This window comes from Rhinatrema bivittatum, chromosome 8 (assembly GCF_901001135.1).
Source record: "Rhinatrema bivittatum chromosome 8, aRhiBiv1.1, whole genome shotgun sequence".
Lineage (NCBI taxonomy): Eukaryota > Metazoa > Chordata > Amphibia > Gymnophiona > Rhinatrematidae > Rhinatrema > Rhinatrema bivittatum.
In genome coordinates this window covers 80,802,154-80,823,069 of record NC_042622.1, presented here as the reverse complement: position 1 = coordinate 80,823,069, position 20,916 = coordinate 80,802,154, and the positions used below count along the sequence as shown (strand labels likewise).

Sequence of the window (20,916 nt, the reverse complement as noted above, 5' to 3'; positions counted from 1 at the left end):
AAGCGTTAAAGGAATTTGGTATAATACTGTTCTCGATCTCTGCATGGGCAGCAGCAAAAGTTATATGTTTTCGCCTTTCAGAGGGGCAGGAGGGTGGGGGTTATTATTTGATTTAAAGGGTTGGGATTGGGGTTGGGTTTTTTTTTTGGGGGGGGGGGGGTTCCACAGAAATAGAAAGACAAAAGGTTTTCTGATTTGAAGGGTAGGCAGTAGGCGGGGGGCGGTGACAGTGAGGGGAGGGAGAATGAGGGGGGAGGTGAGTGCCAGGGGAGGGAGAATGAGGGGAGAGGTGAGTGTGAGGGGAGAGAGTTGGAGTGGGGACAGGGGAGGGAAGGGGGGGGTGAGTGACCAAGGGGGAGGAGGATGAGTGACTGAGGTAAATGAGCAAGGGGAAGGGGGAGGGAGGGTAAAGAACCTGACTCTGCCACTGCAACGCGTGGCCGGGTACCACTAGTATATTTATAAATGATCTGGAAAGAAATACGATGAGTGGGGTAATCAAATTTGCAGATGTAGTTAAATCACAAGCAGATTGTGATAAATTGCAGGAAGACCTTGTGAGACTGGAATATTGGGCATCGAAATAGCAGATGAAATTTAATGCTATAGTTACACAATGTTAAGTTCCATATTAGGTGCTATCACCCAAGAAAGAGATCTAGGCGTCATAGTGGATAACACATTGAAATCGTCGGTTCAGTGTGCTGCGGCAGTCAAAAAAGCAAACAGAATGTTGGGAATTATTAGAAAGGGAATGGTGAATAAAACAGAAAATGTCATAATGCCTCTGTATCGCTCCATGGTGAGACCCCACCTTGAATAGTGTGTACAATTCTGGTCGCCGCATCTCAAAAATGATATAATTGCGATAGAGAAGGTACAGAGAAGGGCGACCAAAATGATAAGGGGAATGGAACAGCTCCCTTATGAGGAAAGACTAAAGAGTTTAGGACTTTTCAGCTTGGAGAAGAGACGGTTGAGGGGGGGATATGATATAGGTGTTTAAAATCATGAGAGGTCTAGAATGGGTAGATGTGAATCGGTTATTTAGTCTTTCAGATAATAGAAAGACTAGGCGACACTCCATGAAGTTAGCATGTGGCATATTTAAAACTAATCGGAGAAAGTTCTTCTTCACTCAACGCAGAATTAAACTCCGGAATTTGTTGCCAGAGGATGTGGTTAGTGCAGTTAGTATAGCTGTGTTTAAAAAAGGATTGGATAAGTTCTTGGAGAAGTCCATTACCTGCTATTAATTAAGTTGACTTAGAAAATAGCCACTGCTATTACTAGCAACGGTAACATGAAAGAGACTTAGGGGTAGATTTTTTAAAAAAGCATGTTCGCGTACTTTTGTTCGCGCACCACGGATTTACGCCTCCCAGAAGGCTGCTGGCGCGCCAAGACCCGACCCGGGGGCGGTTCCGGAGGGCGCGGCCACGCCCCCGGAACGCCCCAGGCCGAAACCATGCCCCCGGGCCCACCCCCAAAACGCTGCACCGTTCGGCCCCGCCCCGACACGCCCCCCCCCCAAAAACCCCGGGACTTACGCGCGTCCCGGGGCTCTGCGCGCGCCGGCGGCCTATGCAAAATAGGCGTGCCGGCGCGCGAGGGCCCTGCTCGCGTAAATCCGGGCGGATTTACGCGAGCAGGGCTTTTAAAATCCGCCCGTTAGTTTTTGTGTACTTACCAGATTCTTATGGCCTGGATTAGCCACTGTTGGAAACAGGTTGCTGGGCTTGATGGACCCTTGGTCTGACCCAGTATGGCATGTTATGTTCTTATGCTGTGCCAATTGTATTTTTTACTTGGCCTAGTCTATGTTCGAGGAGTAAAATGTTTTTGTGCATTGCCTTTGATTGCGCTATCAAGTACGACGTAATCTCCCCCCTCAGGACTGCTTTACTGGCTTCCCAGTATAAGCAGGGATCTTCCTTATGCCCCTGATTATGCTTTGCATATTCTCTCCATTGCTTCTGTAAAAAGCCTTGACATTTTTGGTCATCAGCTAAATGGCCGGGGAATCTCCAAAACCTAGCCCTAGATTCATCCCTACCATCAGTTACATCCAACCAAATTATGGCATGGTCTGAGATCTCGATAGCTCCAATTTGGGCATGTTTAATTTTTGGAAACAAAGTGTTCGAGATGAGTATATAATCAATTCTCGACATGGTTACATGCGGTCTCGATACATGCGTGTAGTGCCGCTCTGTGGGATGTAATGTACGCCAGATATCTAAAAGATGAAGTTCCGCACATAGATAAGCTATCCCCCTGTCCCACCTATCTCTGCTAGATACACTAGATTGTGATTTATCGAGGCTCATCTCATGGACACAGTTGAAGTCACCTAATAAAATAAGTGGACCTTTCTGAACTGGCAGCAGCATACCAACTAAGTCCTGAAAGAATTGGTGTGAGTATGCATTCGGGGCATATACTGAACATATGGTAACCTCCCACCCTTGTAATTCTCCCAGAACTATAAGTATGCGGCCCTCCTTATCCGATATCTGTTGTGTAAACTCAAAACGAGGATTTTTATGGATTAATATTGCTGTATCTGCTTTACGTTCCACGGCTGGAACATAATAGCAGTGGCCTACCCATCCCCGCTTAAGTTTTCTTCTCTCAGTCTCTGATAAGTGAGTTTCTTGCATGCCTATGATTTCCGCTTTCTGCCTATTTAGTGCACTCAAGATCTTCTGTCTCTTTATGGGTGTTCCCAGCCCCCCCCCCCCCCCCCCCCCCCCACCCCACACACATACACATTCCAAGAACAAAATCTCAGTCGACCTATCCCGCTAACAATGGGAGTATCTTCTGTCTCAACTCCCAAGTTCTACATTCGCTGGATGGCCTTCCAGTCAGGACCTCCAGCCATCATGCATCCTGCACTGTGTTTATTTGCATTGAAGTTATCTTTCTAAATGTAGTACTACTAAATCTGCATACTGAAGCATTCCTGCTATACAACCCTTGCTGATAGCCTATCCCCCCTTTTGCCCCTCCCCCTTCCCTAAAAAACCCCCAATTCCCCTCTTAGCCCACTTAACCAGTTTCCTTCCACACCAGGTATGAAGAAACAAGAAAAACACCCCTTTCACAACAGGGCGTGAGGTCAGTGAAGATACTCTCGGTGTAGGGCCGGATTTTTAAACATACGTGCGCACACAAATGTATGCCCGATTTTATAACATGCGCATGCAGCTGCACGCATGTTATAAAATCCAGGGTCGGTGCGCACAATGTGGTGCACACTAGTGCATCTTGCGCATGCCGAGCCCCGATCCCTTTCCCTCTTAGGCCGCGCTGAAATCGGAGCAGCCTCAGAGGGAACTTTCCTTCGGCCCCCCCCACTTTCTCTTGCTTCCCCTATCTAACCTGCCCCCCCCCCCCCCCCAGCCCTACCTAAATCCCCCTCCTACCTTTATTTTGTAAGTTACGCCTGCCGGCCGGCTGCCACCACACAATCCCTTGGCACGGCCGCTGTGCCAGAGGCCTCCTTCCTGCCCCCGCCCCACCCTACCCCTTTCACAAAGCCCCAGGACATACGCGTGTCCCAAGGCTTTGCGCGCATCGCCGGGCCTATGCAAAATAGGCTCGGCGCGCGTAACCCTTTTAAAATCCGCCCCATAGTGTATCTGAAGGAAGAGAGAAGATGGGCAGTTTCCTCCACTGTGACTTCAGGAAAGGAGAAAGTAGTGGAGGCTAGGGAAAGGTTAGAGGAAAAGTGACCTAGTTGAGAACTCAAAACTAATTTTGTGAATCTTGTTATGGATGTAATCAGCCATAGTCTGGATAGAGAACGAAATGGGAGGAGGGAGGCAAGGGGTGCTGAGTAAGGCAAAGAGATGGCAAGGGAGTAAAAGGAGGTGGGCAAGGGGAGCTGAGTAAGGCAAAGAGATGGTGAGGGTTGGATACAAGAGAGTTTGTCAGATTGACATAGTAGTTTTGTTTGGCAAGTGCAATAGCAGATTGGAAGGTGGTTGGCATGATTTGAAATGCATGAAATCTCCTTGGGCATGGGATTTTAGCCATAGATGTTTGGCAGAGTGGGCGCAGATATGTAGATAGAAAATTCTAGGGGGGAGTCAAGGCTGGAGTTTGGTGCTTGTTACAGGATGGGTAAGGAGAGGGGCAAGAATGTTGAATCCTTAAGAGAATATAATGTTGTAAGAAGAAACTCCTTCATCAACTGACTCAGACAACGTAGTGGAGGACAAGAAAAATAAAAAAAGTAGTGGAGAAGATACAAGGGTCCACAGCTTGGAGATTCCTGAAGGTGTAGGTAGTGACTGGACGAGTCTGTGGGGGAGGGTGGTTTAGTGTGAAAGCTAGCAGATTGTGGTCTGAGATAGGAAGAACTGAGGTGGAGAAGTCAGACAGCAGTTGGAAGAAAGGACTAGGTCAAGGCAGTGGCCATGCCAGTGAGTAAGAGTGGTGGAGCAGAGTTGGAGATCAAAGACGAGGTTAGGGAAAGGAGTTTTGAGGCTTAAGAGTTTGAGGGGTCATCAACATGGAGATTAAAGTCACCAAGGATAAGGGAAGGGAATGATGGATCAATGAAGAAAGAAAGCCAGGAATCAGAGATGTATTTATTTATTTATTTAAAAGTATTTATATCCCGTGCCCTCCAAAAATTCAGGGCGGGTTACAAATAAAGATGGTAAGAAAGAAAAATAGTGGGGTGAATAGCCGGATGGAGTGGGGTTGAAACCTACAGGAAGGGGAGAGCAGCAGTCCAACATCACTATCATGGCCTTCTGGGTGAAGATTCGGAGAAAAAAAGATAATCGCCATGGCAGAGAGCAGCAACTGAAGCAAAGTCCTCACGGGAAAGCCAGGTCTTAGTTAAGGCAAGGAGATGAAGAGAATGAGAGAATGAGAGAATATAGGCAAGCTTTTTGGAGATAGAGTTTGCATTCCACAGTGAGCGTCAGAAAGTCTTATATTTATAGGGCGTAAGTATGTATAGTCCCTAACTTCATGAGAAAAGTGACTGGGAACTGTAAATTTAGAATTGTTGAAAATAAATAATGCATTTTCAAATGAATCACAGTTATTCAAGGCTGGTTGCTGTTGCAATGCTGAATCTTAAATTTTCAGAGGTCTGCTTGTTTGACATGCCTTCAGGAAAAATGATGAGGCCTGGCAACTCCCCTCTGTAGTCAGGCATAATATAGACATTGATGGTACAAGCCACCTCCTCTCCCCTCACACATGCTGCTACTGCGTTGTGGCTCAGAGTGGCACTGCAGAGCTTACTATTAGCATGTGAACTGTTTGCTGAGAGCCAGGAATGGATTAAGGACACCTTGAGCTTTAGGTGGTACTTCAGTCAATGCCCCCCACCCCTCTTTCCATTACTCTATCTGATCCTGCAACAGCCCTCTCTAGGCTTGGACCCTGTGCAACTGACCCATCTGTCTCCTTCCTTTCCCCTTTCCTTTAGTAGCTCACTGTGTAGAATGTTCCCATACCTTTGAGGATCTCAAGTGGAGGGTTATTGATCAAGTATTTGTCAGTGAGAGGGGGAGGGGGAGATCCTCAATCGGTATTAAATTTAAAAGAACAACAGTGGATTTTCAAAATAAATAGTGTTCACCCACATGGCTTAAATTTAGCCATTGAATGGTATTCTATTCTATAATTCAATTGAATGAAGATTGATAGACAAGTGGGAGAACCTATTGGAACTACTTTTATGGTCATGTGCGTCATTTCCGGTAAGGTAGTGCTGACGTTTAGTAAGTTGTCCCTATAAAAAGTCCTTTAAGCTTGGTGTCAGTTACAACTGAAAAAACACAGAAGACGCAGCCATGTTTGAAAAGGTATGGGATTCACTTTGCCATGAGAAAAGTATACATTTAATGATGATACTTATTTTTCAGAATATATTGTTTATATGTTGTGACCCATCTTTTGATTTGCTTGCTTGCTTTCTCAAGATATCGTAAAAAATCACTATCAATACTGAAGACGTCGGAACAAGATTTAAGCCCCGTGAAGAAGGAATCCGTTTTTCTGAAACACGGACCGTGTTGGGCAACTCTATCACTGTTTCTATGGAGTTATTTCTATATTCAGTGGAACTACGTTTTCAAGCTATTGTTGAATTGAAATGACATTTATAATATCATTTAAAAAAAAAAAGAAGATATATGGGACTTTTGGAGTATCACAAAAAAATGACAGATTATTTTGGTGGCAAAATGTAAAGATGTGCTATGCACCTTAAATGATGTGTATCTATGAACACATATAAATCCCAATATGATGGTCATAAAAATTTAAGAAAGATATTAGTGATGTAAAGATGCACCATATCTGAATACCAAGATCTCCAAGGCCAATCTGGATCTAATAGGAGAACCTAAATGTTCTCCAGTTCAACCTTGTGCAGAATCCTGCCTATCAGAGGCCAAGGAGGGAAAACCTACAGAAGCTGCAGAGAAACTGAGGAAACATGGCAACTGTTTGTGCCAGAACCAGTATACCTGAGGCCTCCTCCTATGCAGGAACCGCTTTAGTACTGGTCTCCGAGGCTTTCCCCACTAAGCCAGGAGCTACGGCTACTGAATGGGTAACCTGCAAATGTAGACAGAGTTGTTGTCTCCCCTCTGACTCAGGTGCAGGCCTTAAACCCCTATACAGCCTTTTTCTTTTTTATTCTTGTGGAGAAAAAACACCTTGGGGCAGCAGTGGGGAGGGAGGGAGGGAACTAGCAGATAAATTCTTTCCTCAGAGCTAGAGGAATAAAATATTGAGTCTCCTTTTCTGTCCTTTTTTTTTTTACTTTTTAAAAATTTTTTATTTATGCTTATTTTGACAATTATAGACAGTAATACAATATGTTAATGACAAGGTCAATTACAGGCAATAAGAAATTTTTTTTTGCGATAATTTAACTTATGACCATTTATAAGGAATTTAGAGATCCTATAATTATTTATACTGGAGCAGAGTTAAGTAATATTTCGAGCATCATTTATTTATTTATTTGTTTATTTATTTATTTTGGACTTTTATATACCGACATTCATGTAGAAAATTTACATATCATCGGTTTACAGTGAAAACACAAAAGTTGCAAATAGCATTACATAGAACAGGGTGACATGGAACTGGGAATAAGGGATAAAAATAAAGGTAAATAATGACAACTGAAAAAGCGTGAGCCACGTGAGGATTAGAGTGATTCTTAAACAATATCAAATCAGAGAAAACATATGATAATAAAGACGCAATGATAAAAAGCCTATAAGATAATCAAATAGTAAGATCAAATTATATACTAAAGCAATGAGAATAAATATACGATGATAATAAGCCATTAAGGAAGTCAGAAAGTATGTTCAGTCTAGACCAAGCCAGATGGCAGAGTCCATTCTGGGCGAGAATGGAGCACGAATGACCTAAAAGAGAGAGAGCACGTACTTCCTTGTGAGAGTGAAACAATGCACTAAACGTTTATATCTCTATTTTACCTATAACTCATCTAATTATTCCTAAATAGGAGTACAAGCTTCAAGAAATTTCCTGAGATCTGAAGGTTCCATAAACACAAACCTTTCATTCATATATTTTACAATACATTTGCAAGGAAAATAAACAACCATCTGAGCTCCGAGTTTTTTAAGCTCGGGGCTCATCTGTAAGAAATGTCTTCTTATTTGGGTAGGTCTGGTTATATCAGGGTACATCCACATTTTTTGTGTGAGATTAGGTTGTTCTCGATTACGGAGAAAAAGTCGTAAAATAAAATCTCTATCCTCCACAAAGTACCCCTTGATTCTACTTGTTCATCCATGGATTTCTCTAGAAATTCTGTAATAATACCCAATTGTTGGGACTGATTTAACCCTTCTAACTTTTCCTTATCTTTTGTAACAATAAGAAAGATTTTCTCAATAGATGGTATTTGCTCCGGGGAGAGCTGTAAGTTCTCCCCTAAAAATATTTTAAATTGTTGCATAGGTGATATATACTTAACATTGGGAAAGTTCAAAATTCTAATATTATTATATCTCATATTGTTCTCAATTACTTCAATCCTTCTAGAATTAATCAGTTCTCCTTTTATTATTCCTGATTGAATTTCTTGTGTCTGAGTAAGCTGTTTTTCCAGGATTTCTAATTTCTCTGAATGTTTCTTTACTACCACATCTGTTGTTTTAACTTGAAGATGTATAATCAGACATTTTTATTTCCATTTGATTCATGGATGTTTTAAATCCATTAAGATCAACCAAATATTTTCCAAAGTAACTTTTTGTGTTGGTTTACCCCCAGGTCTCATTCCTCCAGGAATAATCTTATTCGACTGCAAACATCGTATATATCTCAATTCTGAGATCGATGTCATACCTTCCCCACCATTTGATGTTGAAGTTAGGGGGGAATATTTCTGTCCTTTTTTTTTGTGACAGAGAAATCCTCTCTTCCCTGTCCCGAGCTCTACCTATTCCCCTAGAGGATTGGAAACCCCTAAAAATGTGCTTGCACTGCTGGATGCACCAGTGGCCTGGCTATATGCCTGCATCGATACCTTTCTGGATCCTGCTGCACCACCAGAGATTCCTACCATTTGTTGGAGGTAAAGAATATTAGATCTTTCTGTGCTGCATCATCTCTAAGTAGTGGTAATGATTTCATGGGAAACGACAGTGCACTCTGTCTCCATCTGCTAGTAGGGGGAAATAACCTACCTAAAAGGACTCGACTGGACTAGTAGCAAGATAAAATGGAACAAAAGCTCTATTCTAACTTACAAAAGAAACATGTGAACTCATTCACTGGCAATATTTCTAGTTAATTCAAGTCAGTAAAGATTGCCAGAGTCAGAAGAGAAAGAAGATGGCATGCTGAAACAAAATTTTTTCTACATCTGTGGTGAGTCATTTGCTGGGTGTCTTGATCTTCTCAGCATCACTTAAACGTAGGAGGCAAGTGTAACACTTGCTTTCAATCTGTGTGGGGGTCACTGGGCTGTTGGTGACTCCAGCGCCGCAGTATTTCTTCTGCTGCCTCTAATGTTGGATTCTCCTAAAACAGTACACAGGATAATCAGTACCCAGATCTATCACCTACAATCTCCTCAGAGACCCATTTCTATGCCTAAGATATCCTTAAAATTCTTCATAAGAAATGTTACTGCTCACCTTCACAAAACAAAAGCGGATGAAATGTTCACAACTCTTCCTATGAGGGGTGCTGTAAAAGGCTGAAACCGGAATAGCAGCTAAATGCTATGGAGTGAAGGACAAGATGTTTCATTGGTCAGTCTTCTCACAGCTCTCCACCACCATGCTCCTTCAACACTGGCCCTTCACCCCACTTTAACCACTTCTCCATTACTCCACCCTCCTGATACAGTACCCTCTTATCTCATTCCTTCCACTATTACTCTGCACTTGAAACAAACTTCCCCTTCCTATCTCTTTCCTCACCTGGTTTATTTTATGTTTTCTGTCACACCCTCTGTTTTCTTGGGAGAGAATTAGCTTCTAGAAATTGAAGGTCTGGATGGTGCAGAGACTTCCTTAACACTCACCCCCCCACCCACCCCACACACACACACCCTTGAAGGATGTTACTTAATTGTGAGAGGTGAGACTAAGTGAATTACCTTGTTCTTCATCATCCATGTCACAAAAGTATAGTCGTATGGCTCATCTGCATCGTCTGATGGTGGAACTTTTGTTTCTGTAAGATACACATCAGAGTAACACATGAATCCTAAGTACTGTGATAGGCCATGCTTCTCCACTCAGTCAGAATGAATATCACTTCTTTCATCCCACCAAAATATTAAATCATCTTCATCTTTCATATAAACAAATCCTAAAGCACTTTACAATGATGGTGTAAAATAAATGTCAGGTTTTTAAATTTTTTCTGAAGGTTTTGTTGTTACTTTGTAATCTTAACTCCAAGGGCATGGTGTTCCATAGTATGGGTCCTGCCAGGGATAGTGCTCTCTCTCTTACTTGTGTCAGTCTTGCTGTTTTGATTGATGGGATAGTAAGAAGTGCTTTGTTGGCTGATCTCAGGTTTCTGTTTGGGACGTGTACATGAAGGGCTGTGTTCAGCCATTCTGCATTTTCATTATGTATTAATTTATGTATGGTGCAAAGTGTTTTGTACTGAATTCTTTGTTCAATGGGTAGCCAGTGTAATTCCTTCAGTGTTTCTGTGATGTGATCTCTTTTCCGTTTGCCGGTCAAGATTCTAGCAGCTGTGTTCTGTAATATTTGAAGTGGTCTTAGTGAAGTGTATGGTAGCCCTAGTAGGAGTGCGTTACAGTAATCAGTGCTTGCAAAGATCAACGCTTGCAATACTGATTGAAAGTTGGTAGTTGTTAGAAGTGGTTTAAGTCTTCTAAGCACCATGAGTTTAGCATAGCCTTCCTTTACTTTTAGAGATATATGTTGTTTTAAGCTTAGTTCCGTGTCAGTTATTACTCCAAGGTTCCGTACTTTGTCTGCTAACTCAATTTTTTGGTTGTTGTTGAGTATTATTGGGTTCTGAATGATCTCAGTCTTTTTTCCTTCTAAATGTATAAATTCTGCTTTCTCAATATTAATTACTAGGTCCATTTGGTTTATTTATATTATTTATTTAGGGTTTTTATATACCGGCATTCGAGAACGCAGTCCCATCATGCTGGTTCACATTAAAACAAGTGTGCATCGTAAACAAAACTAAAACAATGGTGCGGAAAAAGGCAGTTACAAATAACAGGGAGATTAGAACTTGGCAGAGAGAGAAGAGACGTTTAGTAGTTGTTTGATGATATCTAGATACATGTTTGCTGTTTTTAGTGTTTTTTCAATTGTGTCGTCAATGGGTGGTATTAATTGGATATTGTCTGCGTAAATACTGAAAATTTCCCAAACACCAATAAAATATTTTAAAAATCTGATGAATAAAAAAGCCAATTAAAAAGTGTTCTATCCCCCTCCAAAAAAATAAATATTTCAAAAGAGCAGAATCATAATATTACACCCAATAATTAAAACTAATAAGGATTTTAAAATCTGCTCTCCATATCTGGGATCTGATTTCCAGTCACCCTGAGATTGTCCTGGATTGGGGAAGGTAGGGCTGCACATAATGAATCCCTCACAGATTCATTATGCGTGTGTGTGTGCCTGTGAAAGCCTATATGTGACACATAGCTCTCACAGACACATTCACAGGCTCACAGGTTCTCACATATACACAGAGGCTCTCACACAGACACACACATAGGCTCTTACACAGTCAGACATCTTCACATAGAATCTCACACAGACATATATGTATGCACACACAAACAGGCTCAGACACACACAAGCTGTCACTCATTCACACATACATAGAAGCTCACACACATGGTCTCCTGTTATCATTGGGCCGTGGTGAGATGAGCTCCACCATGATCCCACGGGCCTCCTGTTATCTTCGGGCCGGGGGGGAGGGAGGGAACAGAAACTGTGCACGGGCGTGCGCACACACATGCCCATACATGGAAGATGGGCCTCTCCTTCACTCGCCAGCACTCTTCTCCTTCTTAGGATCCACTGGCAGCCTGCGGCCTCTAATGTTGCCACCAGCCCACCGCCTTCCTGGGTGTGCCGCCCTGTGCAAATACACGGTATGCACACCCAGTTGCGCTGGGCCTGAGGAGGATCCAACTCTACTCTTCCAACCACTAGTGAAGATTGATCTTTATCCACAGTGGAACCGGCAGTCTGATGGAGTAATCCTGTCTCCACGTTTCCCACCTGGACAGCAATGCTTTTTGAAGAGTCTTCATATATGACCTTGCCCAGGGGAACAGATCTAGCACTGCCACCTAGAAGCTGGACTGAGAATCAAGATCTTGATATGACCTAGCAACTTCTGAACTCTTTGGCTTGTCAAATTAACATACCTTCTCTCAGTGCTGAAAACAGCTCCCAAGTGTTGCAAGATCTGCGACGGAACGAGACTGCTCATGGAGAAATTCACAACCCAGTTTAAATCTTGTCAAAAATGTTCCACCCTTTTTTTGAGTGACCTGTATACTTGCCTTAGCAACGTTGCTACCAGTATTAATCAGTACTTTGGTGAAGGTTCCGTGGAGCCAAGGCTAGACCATATGACAGAGCCTGGAACTGATAATAACCTCCTAGTACTGCAACACAAAGAACCTTCTGATGTTCTGATCTTGTATGGGTATGTAAATATGCCTCCATCACGTCCAAGGATGTCAAAAATTCACTAGTTCTCACCACCATTATATATATATATATATATATATATGGGTACTTGAAAAATTTGTTGATTCTCTTCAGGTCCAAAATTGGTCAAAAGGTACCTTTTTTCTTTGGGATCAAGAAATAGATGGAATATCAAACAAACCTGTCCTCATTGAAACACCGGGACTGGAACTACCACTCCCAACAACAGAAGATGATCCAGAGTTGCTCTTATTGCCCCTCTCTTTTGGACCGAATGGCAAAGAGAAACTATAAAAAAAAATGTCAAACAGGATGGGAGAACTTCAGGGCATAACCTCTTTGGATCATATCTAAGATCCACTGATCTGAAGTAATCTGGACCCAACTCTTGATAAAAACTTAGACATATCACCCATCACCAGATTCAGATACTGGGTCCCCCAACATTCTTTGGGAACTACAAGAAGTGGAAGCCATCCCAAAGGATCTCTCATTTCCACCTGTTCTCCTAATATCATGGAACCTACTATACTGCTGGGCCACACAAGCCATGCCTCTAAAAGGCTTTTCTGGAGATGCAGAGTGCAATTTTTTGGCCCATGTTTCAGAGCATGGGCTTTTACCTTCCCTCTGTAGAGGGCAACATGTTGATTCTAACTTCTGTTCCTGTGGCAGAGAGCAAGAGAAACACAGGCACTCACCCCCTGAAAATAGACACCTCACTTTTCTCCACAATGCTTTCATTCAAAAGCTCTGGAGAAATCCCTTTTATGTTGCCCCTTCCTCTCTGAACTGCCACCTCACACCTTGGACCATTCAGGATTGCGATACCACAGGAATGCTTCTGAAATTTCAAAGAAAATTGTGCTATTTTCATTACAGGGTACGTAAACCTTCTAAATACATTTCCCCTTCTATTCTGCATTCCCACAAATGCTCGGGAGGAATCCCCAATACTATGTTGAGCCTTTCTATGCCCAAGAAGCTAGCAGGAATTATCCACACAGCAGCAATGCTTTTCCCTCCTTTCCAGGTGCCAAAGGCTCCAATAGCAGACTTGCACAACAAGGATATCCTAAGGAGTTCTTTTTTGGGATGGGAGGGTTGGAAACTCACTGAAACGAGATATGTCTGCCATCATGAAGTAAGATCCCTCAGGGATGATGGGCTCCATGCCCACTTCAGTCAGACATCGTGCCAAGCGATCTCGCTTCTGCTGCAGCTCTTGGGGCAACTGCACAAAATAACTGTCCGGTGTTCCATAGCATTTCAACTCCCGCTGGAACATGTATGACACTGCTTCCTAGCAAGACAACACAGAAAATAGAGGAGGAGGGAGGGCATGTGAGGAGAGAGAAGAAAAGCAGAGAAAGAGAAAAGTTCAATGAGGAGAAAGCAAGATAGAACCAGGGGAAAGGGAAAGAAAGGAGGCAGTGAGAAGGCAGGAGAGGATAAGGTAGCCAAGCCAGAGAAAGCGCAGAAAGGACAGAAGAAGAAATGGAAGGTAAATAGCAGGGGATCAACACAAAAGAGGGGTGGGAGAAGGAACAAGGCACAGCGAGGTAGGGCAGGGGCCAATGGGAAGGAGAAAGGAGATACAAAGCCTAGTTAAGTCAAGCTGTTTTTCAAAGGGTTAATTCTATGTGGGGCAGGGGCTTGCCACCTTACCTGAGCTGCTGTTGCACAGTGATACACTGCGTTCTGGTGGACGGTTCTTAGGTGTTTGAGAAGGTGATCGGGGCCCAAAGCCCAACCAACCTAAACAAGAAAGAAAATGTGATTTTTTTCTATTTTGTAAACCATCAGCATCTGTCACAGAAAGTCAGAAGTGAGGACAGCGGTGTCAGGAATAGAAGCCATCACTCACGGACAGTCAGAGGCAAGGACAGCAGTATCAGGGAGATGATCCATCAGTCACAGACACTCAGATATGAGGACAGGGCCGTGGCGGAAAGACTAAATTAATTCTTTGCTTTGGTGTTTACTGAAGAGGGTATTGAGGAGTTCCCTGTACATATCCAGATTAGTCCAGACTCCAGGGTTTTGTATCCTTACTAGAGATGTGAATCGTTTATCTGACGATTGAAAAATATGGCGCTGGCCGTCCATTGCTCGTACCATGTGACAGGGGCCGGCCAATGACACGGATACCCTGTCACATGCTAAGGGCAAAGGGCCATCGGTGCCATTTTGTTTACTGGTAGCAGACGGCCCGAGAACGGGAGATTGCTCCCGGGACCCCCGCTGGACCACCAGGTACTTAAAAAATTTGGGGGGGGGATGCAAAAGAATTAAATTTAAAGGGTCGGGGTGTTTTGTTTTGTTTTTCGGCACAACACAGCCAATTAAAACGGATAAGAACCGCAGGAACAAAGATTACCCGCGGTTTTTACCCGAACTCGATACCGGAAACAAGTCCGGTACCGATTCACATCCCTAATCCTTACCATCAGATGGAGACAAAGTTTTATTAAAACTGCTTTATAACATAGAGTGCCACCTGCAGTCCCTCAGTATTTTTCTGACTCCAGCAGATAGCAGATAGTGCAAAACCTGCAGTCTGAGTAAAAAAAAAAAAAAAGATTTGGAGAAATTTCCAAAGAAGACTCCCGGGGAGTTTTGAGGTCCTGATGAGACTATCCTCCCTGGTCGAGGCAGATGAGCAGAGGGTTGGTAACCTTTCTTTAGCTCGCTCTTGTTACTGTGTGGCCGAAATCTGGTGGTTCAGATCCCTTGGCGTTAACGAGGCAGTGCTGTGACCTGCTGGCAATCCTGTCCGATCCATCAAGGACGCAGGGAAGTATCTTATTTCTTTTGCCCTCCCTTCTTTTCCTGGTAAAGTTTTCTTAAAAGGGTGATTTTTTTTCCTTTTCTTGCCGCTGTTTTGCTACTTAGTTTGGGGAGGACAGGTGACCGAGGGGGGTGCAGTGCATCAGGCAAGTTTTTTCCTGGTGTCTGTTTTTTCAGCGGTACTGTGAGGGGCTGGTTTCAGTGCACGTTTTTGGTTATGTCATGTGCTGCGCTTTGCTGGGCCTGCAGAGAGTCGAATTCCCAGCTTAATCAGCCTATGCGCTGGGTGTGTTGATGGTGGGGAAGGCCTGTAGGTAAGGCCCTCCCCTCATTTCTCATTTTTTCACTGCATCTTTGGTGCACCGTGCCAGAGCTACTCCCAAGGCCACTCTCTCTGGTGCGGGGGGGGGGGGGGGGGAGTGGCCATTTTGGATGCTGCCACTCAGAGGCAGATTACAGGAAAATATCAGCCTAGGGGATTTTTTCAAAATTGGCCCACAGGATATCTGACTCCCTCGTGCACTCTCTCCGCAGCACGTGTGTCAACAGCTCCCTAAAAGCACGCCAAGTTGACTCTGGAACCTAGCAGAATTAAACCTAAATATCACAAAAATAAATTTCACATTTTTCCGAAATAACTAAGAAATAGAGCATACTCTAAACCAGCAGTGAGTAAACAAAGCTGTATAGCCCGCTCCCATCCATTCAAATTGGTTAACATACACACTCAAATATCATGTTCTGACCAACCAAGCAGCTCTTGAACTAGTGAAATGCGACAACTACACTGCCAGCCAGTGTCAGACACAAGCACATGCTCAGTCAAAGGAAAATTAATTTCTTAGCTGATAATTTTCGTTCCTGTAGTACCACGGATCAGTCCAGACTCCTGGGTTTTGCCCCCCCCCCCCCCCCCCCCCCCCCCTAGCAGATGGAGACAGAAGTTTTCAAAACAAAACTCCGCCTTATATAGGATGGTGCCACCTACAGTCTGGCAGTATTACTCAATGTCAAAGCAGAATGGCTCTCAAAAAAACACCATAACTATGTACAATAACCCTTCAACAAGAAAAAGAAATAACCAGTTCACTTAACCATCCTAGGAACTGAACCTTGAGGATGGTCAATCCAATTTCTGCAGATCTGAAAAAAAATCAATCAATAACTGAGAGGACTCTCCCTTACTTCCATGCGTTCCCCGGGCGGGACTCTGGACTGATCCGTGGTACTAGAGGAACGAAAATTATCAGGTAAGAAACTAATTTTCTTTTCCCTGTATGTACCTGGATCAGTCCAGACTCCTGGGATGTACCAGAGCTTTCTTACCTGGGATGGGATCTGGAGAGGCCCGCTCTAAGCACTGCTTCTCAAAGCCTCCTTCACCTGGTGCCTGAACATCCAGTCTGTAGTGTCTGGCAAAGGTATGAAAAGATTTCCAAGTTGCCACCCTGCAGATCTCCTGCGGTGAGACCATTTGACACTCCGCCCAAGAAGCCGCCTGCGAACGGGTAGAATGAGCCCAAAGACCAAACAGTATAGGCTTACCACGCAGCAAATATGCTGAGCCTATAGCCTCTTTCAACCAGCGCAAAATCGAAGCTTTAGATGCCATATTTCCTCGTTTTGGACCAGCCCACAGCACAAAAAGATGGTCCGTCACACGAAACGCGTTAGTAACTTCCAGATAACGCAACAACACCCAAACATCCAGCTTCCGTAAGTCTTTAGACATAGGATCTGACCGGTCCAAAACGGGAAACGACGGAAGCTCCACTGACTGATTCCCATGAAAAGCAGATACCACCTTTGGAAGAAAGGAAGGAACCGTCCGCAAGGACACACCAGAATCCGAAATTCTCAGAAACGGCTCCCTACAGGATAGAGCCTGGAGCTCCGATACCCTGCGAGCAGATGTGATAGCGATAAGGAAAATCACCTTTAACGTGAGATCCTTTATTGTAGCCATTTTCAGAGGCTCAAAGGGCGCCGTACACAAAGCTGAGAGAACCAAATTCAGATTCCAAGAAGGACAAGGATGCCTGATCGGGGGACGTAAATGCTTTGACCCCTTTAGGAAAGGAGCCACATTGGGGTGAGCAGCCAACGCCACGCCTTGAATGGAACCGCGCAAATAACCAAGAGCTGCCACCTGAACCCTCAGGGAACTACACAATAAGCCCTTGGCGAGTCCAGACTGTAAGAAACCTAAAATATCCAACACTGAAGACCGAGTAGGAACAATCACCCGGTCCACGCATCAAGATTCAAAGATTCTCCACACGCGAACGTATGCAAGGTTGGTGGATGTCTTGTGCGATAGGAGAAGTGTTGCCACCACAGCGTTCGAATACCCTTTGCTCCTTAGGCGGCGCTTCTCAAAAGCCATGCCACTAGACAAAAGCAATCGACCTCTTCCAAATACACGGGCCCTTGATGGAGAAGGTCCGGGAGTAGTGGCAATCACAGGGGACCCGCCCCTGCCAGATTGACCAGGTCCGCAAACCAAGGCCGTCTTGACCACTCTGGAGCTATGAAGATGACTTCTTCTCTCCTGAGCACTTTGCCTATCAGCGGCCAAGGAGGGAAGACGTACAGCAGCAGCACGTCGGTTGGCCAGGGCAGCACCAGGTCATCTACCCCTTCTGCTCCTGTTTTTCTGCGGCAACCGAAGAAGCACGGAGCCTTGGTGTTCTGAAATGTTGCCATGAGATCCATGCGGGGTACGCCCCACGTGTCGCATATGAGCTGGAAAGCTTCGTCTGCGAGCTCCTATTCCCCGGGATCGAGGCAGTGCCGACTGAGAATGTCCACCTGAATGCTGTTGACTCCTGCTATGTGAGACGCTGCAATACTTACTAAATGCTTTGCCGCCCAGCTGATCAGCTGCTGGGCTTCCTTGGCCACTGGCTGGCTCTTGGTTCCCCCTTGGCGATTGAAATAAGCCACCGTGGTCGTATTGTCGGAAAGAATTCCGACTGACTTCCCCTGGAGGAGAGGGTGGAACGCTTGCAACACTAACCTCACTGCTCTGGTTTCCAGACGATTGATCGACAACTGAGATTCTTCCTGGGACCATTGTCCCTGCACCGACTTCCTCAGGCAAACCACTCCCCAACTGGAGAGGCTGCCGTCTGTGGTCACCACTGTCCATTCGTGCACCTCCAGGGGAACTCCTCAGAATGAGTTGTCCAAGATAAGCCACCAATCGAGACTGGAGCACGCCGAATCTGTAAGAGGGAGAGGTAAATGAAACTGTATTCCAACGCGAAAGCAACGCTGACTGTAAAGGATGCAAATGAGCAAAGGCCCAGGGCACCAGCTCCAGGGTGGAAGTCATGGAGCAGAGAACCCGCAAATAATCCCGCACTCTGGAGAGATGGTTGGCCAATAAGTCCCGCACTTGTGCTTGTAGCTTGACAATTCGGTCTGAGGTAAGGAACACTCTCCCCTGTTGAGCTCGAATAGAGCTCCCAAAAACTCCAAAGATTGGGTGGGCACCAGTCGGCTCTTGGCTAAGATGATCACCCAACCCAGTGATCGCAGGAGTTGAAGCACTTTGCGAATTGCCAACTGGCCGAGCGACTCTGACTTTGCCCGAATTAGCCAGTCATCCAGGTATGAATGCACCTGGAACCCCTCTCTGTGCAGATGAGCCGCCACCACAACCATTACCTTGGTAAACATTCTGGGCATGGTGGCAAGACCGAAAAGCTCGAAACTGAAAATGGTGACCCATCACCAAGAACCTCAGAAATGTCTGGTGGTCGGCCCATATGCCTATGTGAAGATAAGCTTCCGTTAGGTCCAGTGATGCCAGAAACTCTCCTTTTTTTACCGAGGCAATGACCGACCTTAACGTCTCCATGCGAAAACATGGCACCCTGAGGCAGCGGTTTACGCCCTTCAAATCCAGAATGGGTCGGAAGGACCCCTCTTTTTTGGGAACTATGAAGTAAATGGAATAACGCCCTTTTCGCTGCTCCGCCTGAGGAATCGGGGTGATGGCTCAGAGTTGCAGAAGGTGTTGCAAGGTATCATGAACTGCCTGTTTCTCTTCATAACCATATGAGGAGACCAGAAACTGCCCCGGAAGGCGGTGTGCAAAATCTAAAGCATAGCCTTGATTTATCACAGTAAGGACCCACTGGTCCGATGTCAACTTGACCCATTCCTCGTAAAACAGGGACAATCTGCCCCTGACAGCTGGAACTGAGGAATGGGTCGGTGTCCCTTCATTGGGAAGGCTTGGCCCCAGATGCGGACTGGGTAGCCCCGGTTCTGCCAAAACGTCGGCCACGAAAGGGCTGAGACCAGGACTGTTGGCAACTGGACGCTTGCTGAAAGGAAGAAGCTGGAGCTCTGGATGGATGAAATCTCCGATTCCCTCTGAATCGAGACCATGAAGAAAAGGAGCCCTTCGACTTGGGCCTATCCTCTGGCAGTCAGTGAACCTTGTTCTCCCCCCAGGGATTGAATCATATCCTCGAGGTCCTTGCCAAAAAGCAATTTACCCTTGAAAGGCAACGACCCCAGCTGAGCCTTGGAGGAAATATCCACCGACCAGTTTCTTAACCACAGAAGCTGAGACTGCAGACACCATGGATCTGGCTGAAGTCCGAACAGATCATAAAGTGCATCCGCACTATAAATGAGCGAAACTTCCAGACGCCCTGCTTGCTGTGCCTCTGCATCGGAAAAACCAGCATTAGCCTGTAACTGCTGAACCCAGCGAAGGCCCGCTCGTAAGGCAAAATTGCTGCACATTGCTGCCCGCACTCCCAGTGCCGAGGCTTCAAAAATTTTCTTGAGCTGCAGCTCCAACTTTCTATCCTGCAGGTCCTTCAGGGCTGTAGCACCCGTAACCGGGATTGTGGTCTTTTTGGTGACTGCGAACACCGCCGCATCCACCTTGGGCACCCGCAGTATGTCAATTGCTTCCTCTGGAAGAGGATATAACTTATCCATAGCCTTGCTAACTTTCAATCCCAGATCCGGGATAACCCATTCTTATATAGCAAGTCCGTGGCAGAAAAATGAAAAGGAAAGAAAGTAGCTGGGCCCCTCAGACCCAACAACACTGGGTCCATGGCCCCCTAGCCTGGACTCCTCTGGCGGCCCATCTATGCCTAGCTCTCAGAGTATTGCAGGGATAAGCGGAGCCAACTCCTTCCTCCTAAACAGATGGAACACTTTAGGGTCATCTCCTTCCACAATGTGAGAGCCTCGTGCTGGATCCTGTGGATGTTGATCACCCCCATCGGAGGCTTGCCCTGCGGGTCCTGGTCCCCTGGGTCCATATCCTGACCCGTGGAATCAGTATCAGTCTGATGAGCCCCTGTACGCAAAGAGCGCTTAGTTTTGGAGGACCCAGAGACTCCCTTAGACTTAAGTCTCTTTCTCAAAAGCAGTCTAAGACAACTAGAGGAAGTTTTACCCCCAGCCTGCAGCTTCACTTCCCTCCTGGCTTTATAAGCCTTATGGAGAAATAAAATAAACTCTGAGGAGAAGGAGGAAGAGGAGGAGAATTCAGAAGCCCCCTCGGGCTATCCTTCGTTGCAGGTGAGAGAGGCTGTAAAGGTTCGCTCCCTCCAGGAAACCCTGGCTGAGGAGAGAGAGGAGGCGGGAGAATCCCCTCCCCCCATAGCTGCACGAGTCGCTGATCTAAAAGACTCCAAAATGGCTTCCGTTCCCGCGCTCAGCGGGAACGGATCTGCCTCAGCTGACCTCGGTGCAGCTAACACTGAAGGAGCTCGGGCAGCCTTGCCTTTAACCATTTTTGCGGCCCCGGAGGTTCCCCCCCTCCCGGGAAGACACGCCGAGCACAGTCCCTCCTGAGAAAGACACGTGTGGGCCAAGCCAAATGCGCAGCCCTCAGACGAGTGCAGCATCGGGCAGCAGGCCTGAGAAAGCTAAA

The 20,916-nt window shown here is 45.4% G+C and overlaps 1 protein-coding gene across 6 annotated transcripts in view; it reads right to left on the bottom strand.

Annotated features, from left to right (window-relative positions):
* Positions 1 to 8,223: 8,223 nt before the first annotated feature.
* Positions 8,224 to 20,916, bottom strand: part of KYAT1 (kynurenine aminotransferase 1) — a 71,381-nt gene continuing 58,688 nt past the window's right edge. For 5 of the 6 annotated variants that reach the window (XM_029612969.1, XM_029612970.1, XM_029612971.1 and 2 more), the window contains 5 exons: positions 13,881 to 13,970; positions 13,329 to 13,515; positions 9,635 to 9,711; positions 9,168 to 9,254; positions 8,224 to 9,051 (listed from right to left, as the gene is read on the bottom strand). In XM_029612969.1, coding sequence (XP_029468829.1) covers positions 8,971 to 9,051; positions 9,168 to 9,254; positions 9,635 to 9,711; positions 13,329 to 13,515; positions 13,881 to 13,970 — 522 coding nt within the window. In that variant the 3' untranslated portion in view covers positions 8,224 to 8,970. Of the gene's footprint in view, positions 9,052 to 9,167; positions 9,255 to 9,634; positions 9,712 to 12,913; positions 13,057 to 13,328; positions 13,516 to 13,880; positions 13,971 to 20,916 lie in introns of those variants that run through there. The other variant, XR_003858251.1, reaches the window with a different exon arrangement.